We start from the raw sequence: 12,423 nt of genomic DNA, 5'->3' as shown, positions 1-12,423 counted from the left end.
AACATTTAAAATTGTTGTTGTTGTTGTCTAGTGCCTTGCATTTGCCAATGAAGCCATTAGCAGTCGTGCTTTCCAATACTTTTGAACTGTAGTGTCTTCTGATCTTAATGCTTCACAGGTCTGCAAGTGATCTTCATTCATTTCTGCTGGATCGTTACACAGGACACATATGGGTGAAGCTGAGATACCTATTCTGTAGAGATGACTTGCTAGACAGTCATGATTTGTCAATAGTCTGAAGGCTGCAACTGCTGTTTTCCTTGGTCTCTGGGGGATTATATCTGGGTTGGAAAGTAGTGTAATCCATTTTTTGTCTTTAGCATTTGATCCTATTTCTTGTAGGTATGAATGAGAAAATTTTGTAGTGATCAAGCGTTTTATTGAGGAATATGAGAAATTAAATTTAGACTTTTGTTTTATTGTCGTGCCTTTCTTGGCAAGTGTGTCTGCGGTTTCATTCCCTATGACTCCACAGTGTGCTGGAATCCATTGGAGATGGACAATCTTATTAACTTTTTGGAGTTGTGTTAACATTTTGTAGCATTCTCTTATTTTTGTTGACTTCTTTGTAGCATTTGAACATATTCCCTGAATTGCAGCTTTAGAATCTGAAAGAATTACTGTCTTGTTATATTTATTTAAGGGAAGATTTAATAATTGGCGGAGAGCAATTAAAGTTCACAGAATTTACGAAAGCTTAGTAACTTTTAATCACATTTCTAGAAAATAACGTAAGTGCACTTATACCCCTTTGCTTCTGATGCCTCAATTGTAATTTCTTTCCAGATAATAGGCGACATATTCTGTGTGCTGGCATAACCCTGCCAACACAGTGGAGAAATTTTTTATTTCAACTTTGATCGAGGATGAAAGTGGAGGGGCAAATGTTAAGGAAAAAGGGGCAGGATATTTTTGGGTTCCTACAGGTAACAGAATTGTAAATTCGCCACTAATTGTCACTCTGATTTTATCATTCTGCTTGCTAAATCTGGTAACTTCAAACTTGAAACACTTTTCAGCCATATTTACATGTAAAATTCAGACTAGTGGCTGGAAGACAACATTCGCGTGGTTATTACTCCACTTGCTGGTAAATGCACAGGTAATTTATACCTTTCATATTGAATCAACTTTACAGACTCTTTTCTATGCATGAACAGTGGAGGCCAATGCCAAAAACAATTTTCTCTGCTGTACAAATACTGTGTTGTAGACTGGGTACTGCGCTTATTCATACAAGAAAAAAATACATAAATAATATTCCTGTGGAGTAACGGTTAGCCTTCTTGGCGATGAAACGAGCGGGCCTGGGTTCAAATTCTGGTTGGGACAAGTTACCTGGTTGGGATTTTTTCCTGAGGTTTTTCCTCAACCACTCGAAGCCGAACTGCTGGGTAACTTTCGACGTTGAACCTCGGACTCATTTTGCCTTCATTAGTATCATTTCACTAATCATCTTAACAGTTTACAGGTTGACAAGGAGGACATGGCGGATGTGGTCCAGGATCTGCCTATAGGAGGCATCTGTCTGCGGGAGCTGCACATATCCAGTGAAGCTACAGGGACTTATAAGCGGACTGTGGGCAACCGGGGTAGTGTAGCACCCCTGGATAGATGGCACCTTGGTAAGTCGTGGAATCGACTGCTACATGTTCCTTTGGTTAAGGATGTAACACATTCAAGTACATGAATTGCGAACAGATGCCATCGATCTGAGGAGACTGCAGGATAACATCACAGGAAGGCGGAGGACAGTCTCCAGTCAGGACTGAATGCTGTGGATGAATTGATATGATGAACCATGCAGTGAATCACACGTTTGAAAAGCGATCCTTAATGGACTTCAACAATCATTCCAACATAAGGAGGTTGCACAATAAGCCCAAGGCTGTGGTGCTTGCCCGCGGGCCCTCTTTCGAGAGAAAAAAAGATAATATTCCTAGCATATAAAAACATCATTCTGTGCCAGTGATATGAAAAATCGGAGCAAGGTTCATAATTCAAAATAACACAGCACAATTCTATCTACACTGACTGGCCAAAAAAGTGGATCACTTAATTTTTTTTAAGAACTACAATTTTATAGCTTATGCTTTATTTTTACTGCATCCTGAAAAAGGCATATTGTAAATTGAAGTAAATATGTATCCTGTGCACTTCAATTCCATCATCAAAATGTTTTTGTTATTTATTTTTAAGTTCGAAAGTGTTGTAATTTATGCAAAATTTCAAATAATGCATTTCATTAAGTTAGAGGCAATGGCTCACATTATAACATATGGTTATGCCACTGTGCACGCACCTTGTGTGTTGCAAGCTCTAGTGGTGATGACGTTCTCCATTCATAATGCGATGCTGACCACATTTCCTGATGGTTGAAAGCCCACTTCTCCAACAATGCTGCCTACGTTTCGTTCAGGGTGTGGAAGCTGCAACGTCGGACACTTTGGTCGAGCTTATCCCACAAGTGTTCAATAGGATCTAAGTCTTGATTGCGTGCTGACCAGTCCAGAGTTGGTATCCTGATGTCACGTAGTGAGGAGCATGGGAGTGAACACTGTCATGCATAAGAATGAAATTTTCGCCAGCGAAGAGAACAAAGGGGATTACATGGTCTATTAACACATCCATGAGCATTCAGAGTGCCTCCATCGATGAAAACAAGCTCTATTTGGGCCTCAAACTGATATTGCCCCATACCATGATTGAGCCGCATACAAGCGCCGTTCTTTCGGGGAAGTTTCAAGGCGAATATCACTTCCCACACTTCCTCCATATTCTCTCTTTATCATCAGCTGACCAGAAGCAAAATCGCGATTCATTCATGAACAGAATCATTGACCACTGGTTCATAGTCTAGTTCCAGTAAACAGTAATCATGCTGCCTGGTGTTGGAGGGGGCTGTGGAGAAATTGCTGCTCTTCTTGAGCAGCATAGTAAAGCATTGAATAGAGTTAGCTCATTTTTATATTTTAATCTCACTTTTAGTCTCATATCATTACATCGTTCATAATATTGTTCACATGTGATGACTTGCAAAAAAAAAAAAATCCATGATAGTATAAGTATATTTTAAATGTTGACATTTGGGGTATCCACAATTGAACATTATAAAACTATGCAAATCAAACTTTCAGATAAGCTCCCTGCATAATATATACGTCACTGTGTACGTTAACAGAAAACCACAATTCCAAGTCACACAGAGTTTGTGTGCACTCGATGTGGGTCTCTGGCATTTCGTCAGCCCACGCGAGTTGTGTGGATATAAAGGGAAAAGTTGAGACGATGTCGGGTGGAGTTCCCGGGTAGCTCAGTTGGCAGAGTGCTGCTACGTTCAACCAGAGGTCCCGGGATCGATACCCGGCCCCGGAACAATTTTTCTCTTGAAATTATTCATTATAAAACTAATTCATATAATTTTTAATAGGTTTTATACCCATATGATAGTAAACATGTATTGTATGTATAGATTGTGTAGATAACACTGAGAGTATTGATATTGTAAAATGACAGTGTATCTGATGATGTTGACATGCTCAACGAAAACGTTCATACATCACACAACTTATTATGTAAAGGTTAACACCTAACAAAATATATAAAGTAGTAAAGTCAACGACTGAAAAAATAAATTTCTGACATAGCTCTTCTTGAGGTCAAATTGGCTTCCCGGAGTCTTTGTCTAACATTATTCTCAATCACAATGACGATGATTTCTGGCCTAGACCACAGTCGTGCGGAGATGTCGCAAGACACAGAGAATCAGTAACTGTTATCCCTGGTGGACGTAAACCTACTACAGCCTGATTCCAGTCGTCTATGGTAAGTACTCAGTTCACAGAATCACCACAGGGCACGTTGAAAGACACACCGATGGCATTAGCTTCAAAACGAATGATTCATCTACCCACAACCAAAGCAACAGATTCAGCAAAATCTTTTCGAATAAGAGGCATCTTAACTTATCAAATTCGAAACAGTAACTAAAGAAAAATATTGACTTATGACAGAAAATGTGCCTGACACACATTGATAATTCATCAATAGGGGTTACTGCACCATTGTTTTATTGTTGGTCTGTGTTGTAAAACCATGAAGCACCAGTCTGGTAGAAAGTGGCTCATACCGAGACATCTTATCATCATATTCATCTCCAAAAATGTTGAATGCATCTTTTCTTATTCATAAAACATATTCAATTTAATAATGCTCTATCTAAATTGGTGGTTTATTGACGATGAATCAGTTTTTACAAAGTGAGCCACCTTTTTTGCTGGTCAGTGTATAAAACAGTGGACACTCAATCTGTAATGCAACAGACTTCAAATAATGTTGTATCCAGTTCCTGAAATCGAAATGAGAAACAACATTCAGCCCTATTAATAAAATATCAGACAAGTGTTCAGTCCTTCAATTGAATGCCTGTCCACAGCAATAAGTTAGTAGCTCGGGTTCATTACAAGTCTAGCCTCAGATTGGAGTTGGAGAAATGTTGTAAGACTTACACATTCTGATAATTTGGCTTACCTCGAACATGCAGTGAATCAAACTGTACGGAGTGGCACCATAATGAGCTTTGTCCAGAACCCCACATAAAAGCTCACCATCTCGAATTATGACTTCTGCTTCTGACATTGTTTTCGGATCAGTAAACGGGGTTCCTCCAGCTCTCCACGATCGAGGTCTCTTCACTGCCCATGCCTATCGTGAAATGAAAGTACAAAGATAATCTTTAATGGGGGAAAACTAATTACTCATATATGAAGCAATTTGTTTCTAATATCTTAAAAAACACCCTCTGATTTAGGTCCTAGCTGATATGTACTTCTATTATCAGGCAGTACATCTCACGTGACGATATGTGTCAGAGAAAGAACAATTTATTTATATGAATCTGAAGTCTGATTAGTGTAATATGTATCTAGTCAGCAATGTATGCAATGGAAGGGAAAAGGAACTGACCCCATTATCTCCTGGCTTAGTTACCTCATGAGTGATCCTTTATTGGTGTCACTTGTGAGGTTCAAACCTGTCTTTGGGCAGTTGACTAAACAATAACATCTTAAAAACTCGTATACAAACTATTTATTTTTTTTACTTCTGTCTTTTATGACTTAAAATTACTATCGTACAATATAAACATTTAAATAATTTATTAAACATGGTCTATGTTTCAAAATTACATCAGCAGGAAGTTATATCTGCTCGCATAATTTGGGTCCCTGCATACTTTGCACACCTTAATTTTTTACAGATTATTTTGTTTTTGCTCTGCACTGATATTAAGTACGGTATGAGTTTTACTTTGTGTAAACATCGATTTTACTGTTTTTAATAGGTAGTTTGCCAGTTGCAAGAGTGCATCAATCAATTATCAATCGATTACCTACAGTGATCTAATTAATTATAGACTATTGAATTGATCATAGTTTATACATTACATTCACTATAATTACAATTAATTTAATTATTGCTAGACCAAGATTATGAAAACTTCTTATTGTTACAAAATTGAAATGACAGAACTTACCATACTCTCATACACTAGAATAAAAAAATTGAGATCAAGGCCTCCGAAAAAAAAAAAAACGCGGATTTAAAAACATAATCACGAGAATATGAAATTCATATAAGAGAAATATGTAATCAGTGATTTACTAGTTACCGTACCATTGGCTCCAAACTATATGGATTTGATTACGACTGAGTTTAGTGGATTTATAGGCAAGATGGAGAGTATAATTATAGTGCATGAATAAAGGCGAATTTCTTTGCCCAGACTCGCTGGTACTACATTTAAACTCTTGGTAACAGATAACATGTCGCATTGGAGAGCACTCTGCTAGAAAATGGAAACATATGAATTCATAATCTTGCTGTATAACGATTCTCTCGAACATACTACTTCGAGATCCTCAATTGAAAAAAAAGTCAATCATATATAAACCAATCAACCATGAGAGAAATATTGCCTATCAAAATCGTTTTCATAACAAAGACGCTATGAAGGAAACCGTAAGTACAGACTTCACAGACTGTACAAGAGACCTCAGCATGCGGAATTGGTAAGATAATTTGACATACAAAACAAACCAGGGGATTCGAAAAGTAATGGCAACACCACATTTATTTAGGTTTTTTTGACATTACACACTTCAAATACAGTCCCCTGCAGGGGCGAATGCTAGTCATGAAAGTTAGGCTTGCTCTTTTATTCACACAGGAAGATCGGAGGCTATAATAATTCATAATTAATAAAAATAATCAGACCCACATTAATAATTTATTTTATAATTATGAAATCATTATGAGTCATGGATCATATTCGCTTATCAGATGTAGAAGTTCGATATGATGTAACAAACATGGCCAACAAAACAGTTTATTTAGTTTTTTTCGACCCTGCCAACCAATGCACATTGTTGTATTGAGCTGCACTGAACCAGCGCACATATTCTCTATAATGTCTGTCTTCTCTTGAATAGTCCTTCGGGAAAATGGATTTAATAATAAGGTTTCAATGACACACAATTCCGAACTCATTGCAATACATCAAATTAATGTTTAAGAATTAATAATACATGCAGCAGCTAACACATGCATTCCGCTCATACAATTACATTGCACAGCACATTCCCGCTGTCAATACTGCTCTGTGTAACGTTAAATAGGCGTTAGTGTAGCTCTCGGACCAGAGCTTCAAACAACACACAACAGAAGCATGTGCGCCTAGGATGGACCAAGGAGGAAGGACTTGCGCACGCATCATATTCTCGCTATTTCCACATCTTTCCTGTAGCTCCGAGAAACGAGCAAGCGTTGCGATACTTGCGGTGTGCAACCTGCGGATGGTATTACACCTATACAGTATTCCAAAAATCAAAATAAATTTTAATGTAAGTAATCCCATTTTGAGAAATACACATTCTACGAAAATATTGGACTTGCGTAGCAAGCATAGCATGCCTGAGAAATCGTCCCTGGTCCCCTGCCATGTTGCCAAATCTTTGAAAGACGATGGATTTCATCTGCAGCATCATTTTGTGGAGCTTCTCTCTCACTGATCAATCTAAAGCTCTTCGGATGTCAACTGTTGATTGAACACGAATGCCTCGCTGCCACCCATCTTGCAAGCTTCTTGTAATGCCATAAAGCACTGAGTTGCATTTTTCCCTCTTACAACTTATATTTTTATGATACATCTTTGTTCATACCTACTGAACATTTTAGGGCGGTATTACTTAATACAAATCAGAAACAGTCCCTGTATTCACAAAATATGGTTACTTTCAGACTTTTAATATTTCACATTTATGCAACAATCGCTCGTCTATTATGCACTAAAAATTCCGATGCTCACTGCTAGGAGTGCTGATTTACAGTATTGTTGCCATTACTTATTGAATGTCCTAGTATATTTCTTTCATGTATATCTATAATATAAAACTACTTCAATTATTTTACACTTTAGATTTAAATATTGTACATATATCGGTGGCGTGGTGTGAATATTATTACATGGTATTACTGGTGGACATTAATCAATACAATTTAACCCCTAAGTACGATATTACTGTAACTTTATTTAGTTACTGAGACATTATAGACTACTTGTATTGAAGTTCGATTCGACGATTTTTCTGTAAGAAGAGATCTATGATAGGATCATTCAACATTGGCCCTTTCTTCGTGTTCAAGAAAAGAGATATTTCTACTGACATCAAGTATAGCCCATAGTCTATTCTTCCCTTAGGTATTTCATTGGTAAGTATCTATGTATATGCAGCAGAGCACATGCCGAACCTCCTGCAGGATGGCAGTATTAACAATTAGAACAGAAGATCAATGTAATGAAGACTGGCCTGCTGCTGTAATGTATGAAAATTTAAAATCATGAATTCACGAAGCTGATAAAAAGCCTCTGGACCAGGGAGTGAGAAGTAAAAGAAATGTAATTGGATGACATGGAAAATTCTAGAGGCAACAGAAACGTAACAATGAACCTGTAACTCAAAATGTGGAGCTGATCTGGGCTGTTGCAGGAAGTGTATTAATTACTAAGGAATGGTAAAAACAAAGCCTTCAGGAAAATTATGTTACAAGACAGAACATACTGTGGGATTTGGAAAATCAAGATATGCCTGGAAAACAGTTAGAAGAATCTGTGTCCCCCAGTCCTAACACCGAAAAGCAGAATTAAATAGGAAACCATTGCTCAGTGATCCAAAAAGACGAAAAAAACCGGCAAAAATCAGAGAGGCAAAATTATTTACAAAAATCACTTCAAAACGATTTTTTAGAAAGAAGTGAAGAGTACTGCATGTTTTATAACCAATATAAACCATTTCATACTAGACTACAAGTCCTGTAAATTATAGGCCAGTACCACATTTTATTAATTTCATATTATTATCTATATATTAGTATACATTATTTTCATATTGCATGTTGCAATCCATTAACATACAGAGATTGCTTTTGGGTGGCTTAAACATTCCTTGCTATTTGAATAGATCAGTTTTCTCCGCTTCTGCATTTTCTTCTTCCTCATCATCCTCCTCCTCTGAAGATGGAAGTTCTGTTGCTATTCTAGTAGATTCTGGTGCATTCATAAGATTAACGACATCAGTAGAGAGTGATCCCATAATTTTCCTTGGAAAATGTCTGACAGAAGACATAAGGGGTCGGATGTTAGCAGAAGCCTTCGAAAAACATTCTGATTTGTAGCAGTTCTGGAAATTTTTCTGAAGTGATGTTCTTTGTATGATTTTATATTTTTGTTTGTTGCGTCTTGAGCTTCATTTATCATCTGATCAATTGGAAGAAGGGCAGCAGAAATGGCCGCTGATGCATATACAAGCACCTTGTGCAATGATGCTGGCATGTAGTACTAGAGGTACTTCTCTACAAAAATGCGCGCAGTTTGTACGGCACATTCTTCATAATCTCCCTCATTGATATCACAGCCACATGGCAGGTTCTAAAATTTGTGGTAAATCTTTCAATTGGGCACACTACAACCTGTGCAGCTCGATCTACACTGTAAAAAATGACCGAGCTGTGTTCCCTCATGACCCCAGACTTCAGGTTGGTCCACAAGTAAGCCTAGTTCAACTCTTCATCCAACCTTTATGTGGGTTTTTCCCGTTTTCTACATTATTTTCGTCTCCTTGCCATCTTATTTGCCACTTCCTAACATCAAGACGACAAATTAAGAATAGATTTACATTTAAAAAGTCTAATCCGCGCATTAAGTGTAGGCAGGCCGAATTAGAGCAGGTTGGCAGTTTTTGTTTTCATTTTCACCTATTTTTCCTAGTTATTCATTTGTCAAGGGTTGGCTCCACAGATGTAACCTGATTCTATCAAAGAGGTATCGCTTATAGCACTGCAGGCCTTAACACTGATCATCATCATAACAAGAATGTGTCTGAAGGTACAGTCACGCGTCGCTACTTTTGCAGCGCTGCAGTACAAAAAAATGCGCAACTCTCATACTGTGACATGTAAACAATGGTGCAACCCAAAAAGTAGTGGCTGCTGAACCTACTGCTCGTTACTTTTTCATACTGTACATAGCTTAAAAGTAGCGACGTGTGAACAGGGTTCTCAGGTTGCAGCCGCAGCATTTTTGATATCGGTTTTCTTGAAACTTTTGCAGCGGTTGCGACCAGTGTTGCCACCCAAATGTGCCAATGATACTTCTATTGTTTGGATATATTTTAATGTTAGATGTGATGTAAATAAATGATTTGTAACAGTTACTAAATTGTACAACACAGTCAGAGTATATTTGCTGATGATATAATTAATTTTTTTCTTATTTTTCATAGCGTAGTTTCAAACAAGAGGATTGCCAACATTGATTACGTGAATATGTTGGTTCTCATTTAAGTATATAGGCGTTTTTTTAATAGCTTTATAGTAAAAATAATGCTAATTTCTGAATACTAATTAGGACAGAAAAGCAAATAATAGATAAGTAAGCTATCGCATGAGTTTCATAATCCAAAACTCTAATGTGAACATACTCACAAAATGCATATTGAAAAGTCAACATGGATACGGAAAGCTGCAGCAAGACTGCAGCTGCAAAAGTAGTGCCTTATGTGTGAACAGACTCGCAACCTTCAGTTGCAACTTTTGCAGTATTCGGATTGCACAGCACAAAAAGTAGCGTGCAGCGCTACTTCTGGCTTACGTGTGAACACGACACGCAACTTTTGCAGCTGCAGTACAAAAGTTGCACAGCAAAAGTAGCCTTAATATGGAGCTCTTGCCCTGTATTTTTAGTAACTATTGTTGACTACAGTGTAGATATCTGGTTTTCTACCTAGGCCATTTCTTCTTCTAATGACAAATAAGTTGTTTCCTTTTCCTACTGCCATTCGATTATCCCCTTATTGTCTGCCTGGTGCCACCATCATTATTTTAGTGCAAGTTCTTCTTTCTTGCTCGATCGCTTATTGACGTCATCCTTGCTTGCCGCTGCAGCTGTGCTGGTCGCTGGCCTCTCTTCCTGGTCGCTGTAATTCACGGACTGTTTCATTCCATTGCTTGCTATTCTTTCCTGTGTGATGACCTCTCCATCTTCTAATTTTCCAAATAGTTCTCCCATTACTGCAATGTTCCTTATCTCCTCTTTCAGGTCTCTTTCTTTCATTTCATCAACATTTGCCCCTATCTCTGCAAGGTTAAAATTTTCCAAACAGAATTCCACACCAAACATCTTCCTATTTATCTTTAAGTTATATGCTATCTTGTATTTTAGTTTTTTGAATGAAGCTGCAATTTTGTGTGTTGGTATTGTGAAGCATATTAAAACAATATGAAATCTACAAACACACAATAGCACATCCACAACAGATACTTAATACACAATTACAATTCAACAAACACACATTATTTGATCTAATAAATACAAACAACCCCCACCACAAATGACAGTGAACACTAAAAAGCAAGACGAGCTAAAGTCTCAGACATGTCAATGAAATATATTATTAAAGCTTTAAGTTTTAATAAAGTTTTATATTTTATTTTTTCGATAGTAAGTTAACATAGGTGCAACCATTTGAAATACATTTCTGAAAAATCTCGTAAAAGATTTTTCCTTCTAAAAAGACTAGCAGGAAAGAAATGGAGATGCTCTTGGAACACTTTGAACACTACATACAAAATATTTATACAGCCAGTGCTGACATACTGCGGAGAAATTTTAATTACTTCACCTTTCCTAAACGAAATAGAATATGTTCAAAAGCAAGCTCTCAGGCTCAGTACTGGTGGAATCAAAACAACTCCAATAGATTCTATGAGATTCCTCACTAATATTAACAGCATCAAAATGACAATAGAAGAAAAACCACTGATTCAGATTACCAGGAAACAATTGGCATTCATAGAGTCCTCTCTGTAGATTGAAAATTCAAAAAAGTTTCATATCCATGGTTCAAGAATTAAAACAGAAAATCAATATCCCGAATTTAAAAGAAATCTTAGAAATTAAACCAAACACTTTAACTCTATTAAATATAGAATATAATCTAAATTTAACACAAGAAATACTGAAATCAGAAGTATTCTTTATATTGTAGTTGTAATCCCCTGGTAGAGGGGAAGAGAAGGCCTGATGGCCTTACCTCTACCAGGTTAAATAAATAAATAAAAAAATAAATAAAAATAAAAATAAAATAAACACTAAATTAATGAAATAATTGTCTTTAGAGACAATTAATATTAGGTACCCTCCACAAAACTGGCTTCATTTATACACCGACGGATCCTTGATCTCCAGAGAACAAGGTGCAGGTGCAGATGTTACGTGCTGTCTCTTCTCACTTTATAGATCTCTTGGATATGGAACAACAAGTTTTGATGGTGAAATCATTGCAATCAGTGAAAGTTTCAGGAATCTTCTATGCCACATCAATAAATTTAAGAATGCAGTTATATTGTCAGCTATTCTATCAATCGTCTCTAAACACACACCTTCATCTCAAATAGCAGAAATAACTAAAATGCTCTCTCAATTATTATCACTCAATAAAAGAATTGTATTCCAATGGATACCATCCCATTGTGAAATCCTGGGAAACGAGAATGCGGATGCTTTCGCAAAGAAGGGCAGCATTGCTACTTACAGACCTGTTACTAAATCTACGTATTACTCTGTGAAGAGATTTATTAAATCTACATACTCAGACTTCAACAAACAAAATTTGATAACACAATCTCAAGGGAAAAAATGGAACTCTCTGCATCATAATCCAAGTTGATTCCCGATTTAACACGAAAATCGTCTGTAACTGCATTTAGATTGGCAACAGGCCATGATTGTTTGGCCAAATACTTGCATAGAATTGGAATATATCAGTCCCCTAACTGCCCATTGTGCAATTCAAACCAAGAAATGGATTC

The 12,423-nt window shown here is 36.9% G+C and overlaps 1 protein-coding gene across 2 annotated transcripts in view; it reads right to left on the bottom strand.

Moving 5' to 3' along the window:
- Positions 1-12,423, bottom strand: part of LOC138710171 (DNA-directed RNA polymerase I subunit RPA1-like) — a 121,676-nt gene that overhangs the window by 93,190 nt on the left and 16,063 nt on the right. Inside the window, exons 1-2 of one of the 2 annotated variants that reach the window (XM_069840806.1) lie at positions 10,337-10,356; positions 4,531-4,704 (exon numbers count right to left, since the gene is read on the bottom strand). In XM_069840806.1, the coding sequence (XP_069696907.1) occupies positions 4,531-4,638 (108 nt within the window). In that variant the 5' untranslated portion in view covers positions 4,639-4,704; positions 10,337-10,356. Of the gene's footprint in view, positions 1-4,530; positions 4,705-10,336; positions 10,357-12,423 lie in introns of those variants that run through there. The other variant, XM_069840805.1, reaches the window with a different exon arrangement.

This window comes from Periplaneta americana, chromosome 12 (assembly GCF_040183065.1).
Source record: "Periplaneta americana isolate PAMFEO1 chromosome 12, P.americana_PAMFEO1_priV1, whole genome shotgun sequence".
NCBI classification, from domain to species: domain Eukaryota; kingdom Metazoa; phylum Arthropoda; class Insecta; order Blattodea; family Blattidae; genus Periplaneta; species Periplaneta americana.
This window is presented reverse-complemented; position numbering and strand designations above follow the sequence as displayed.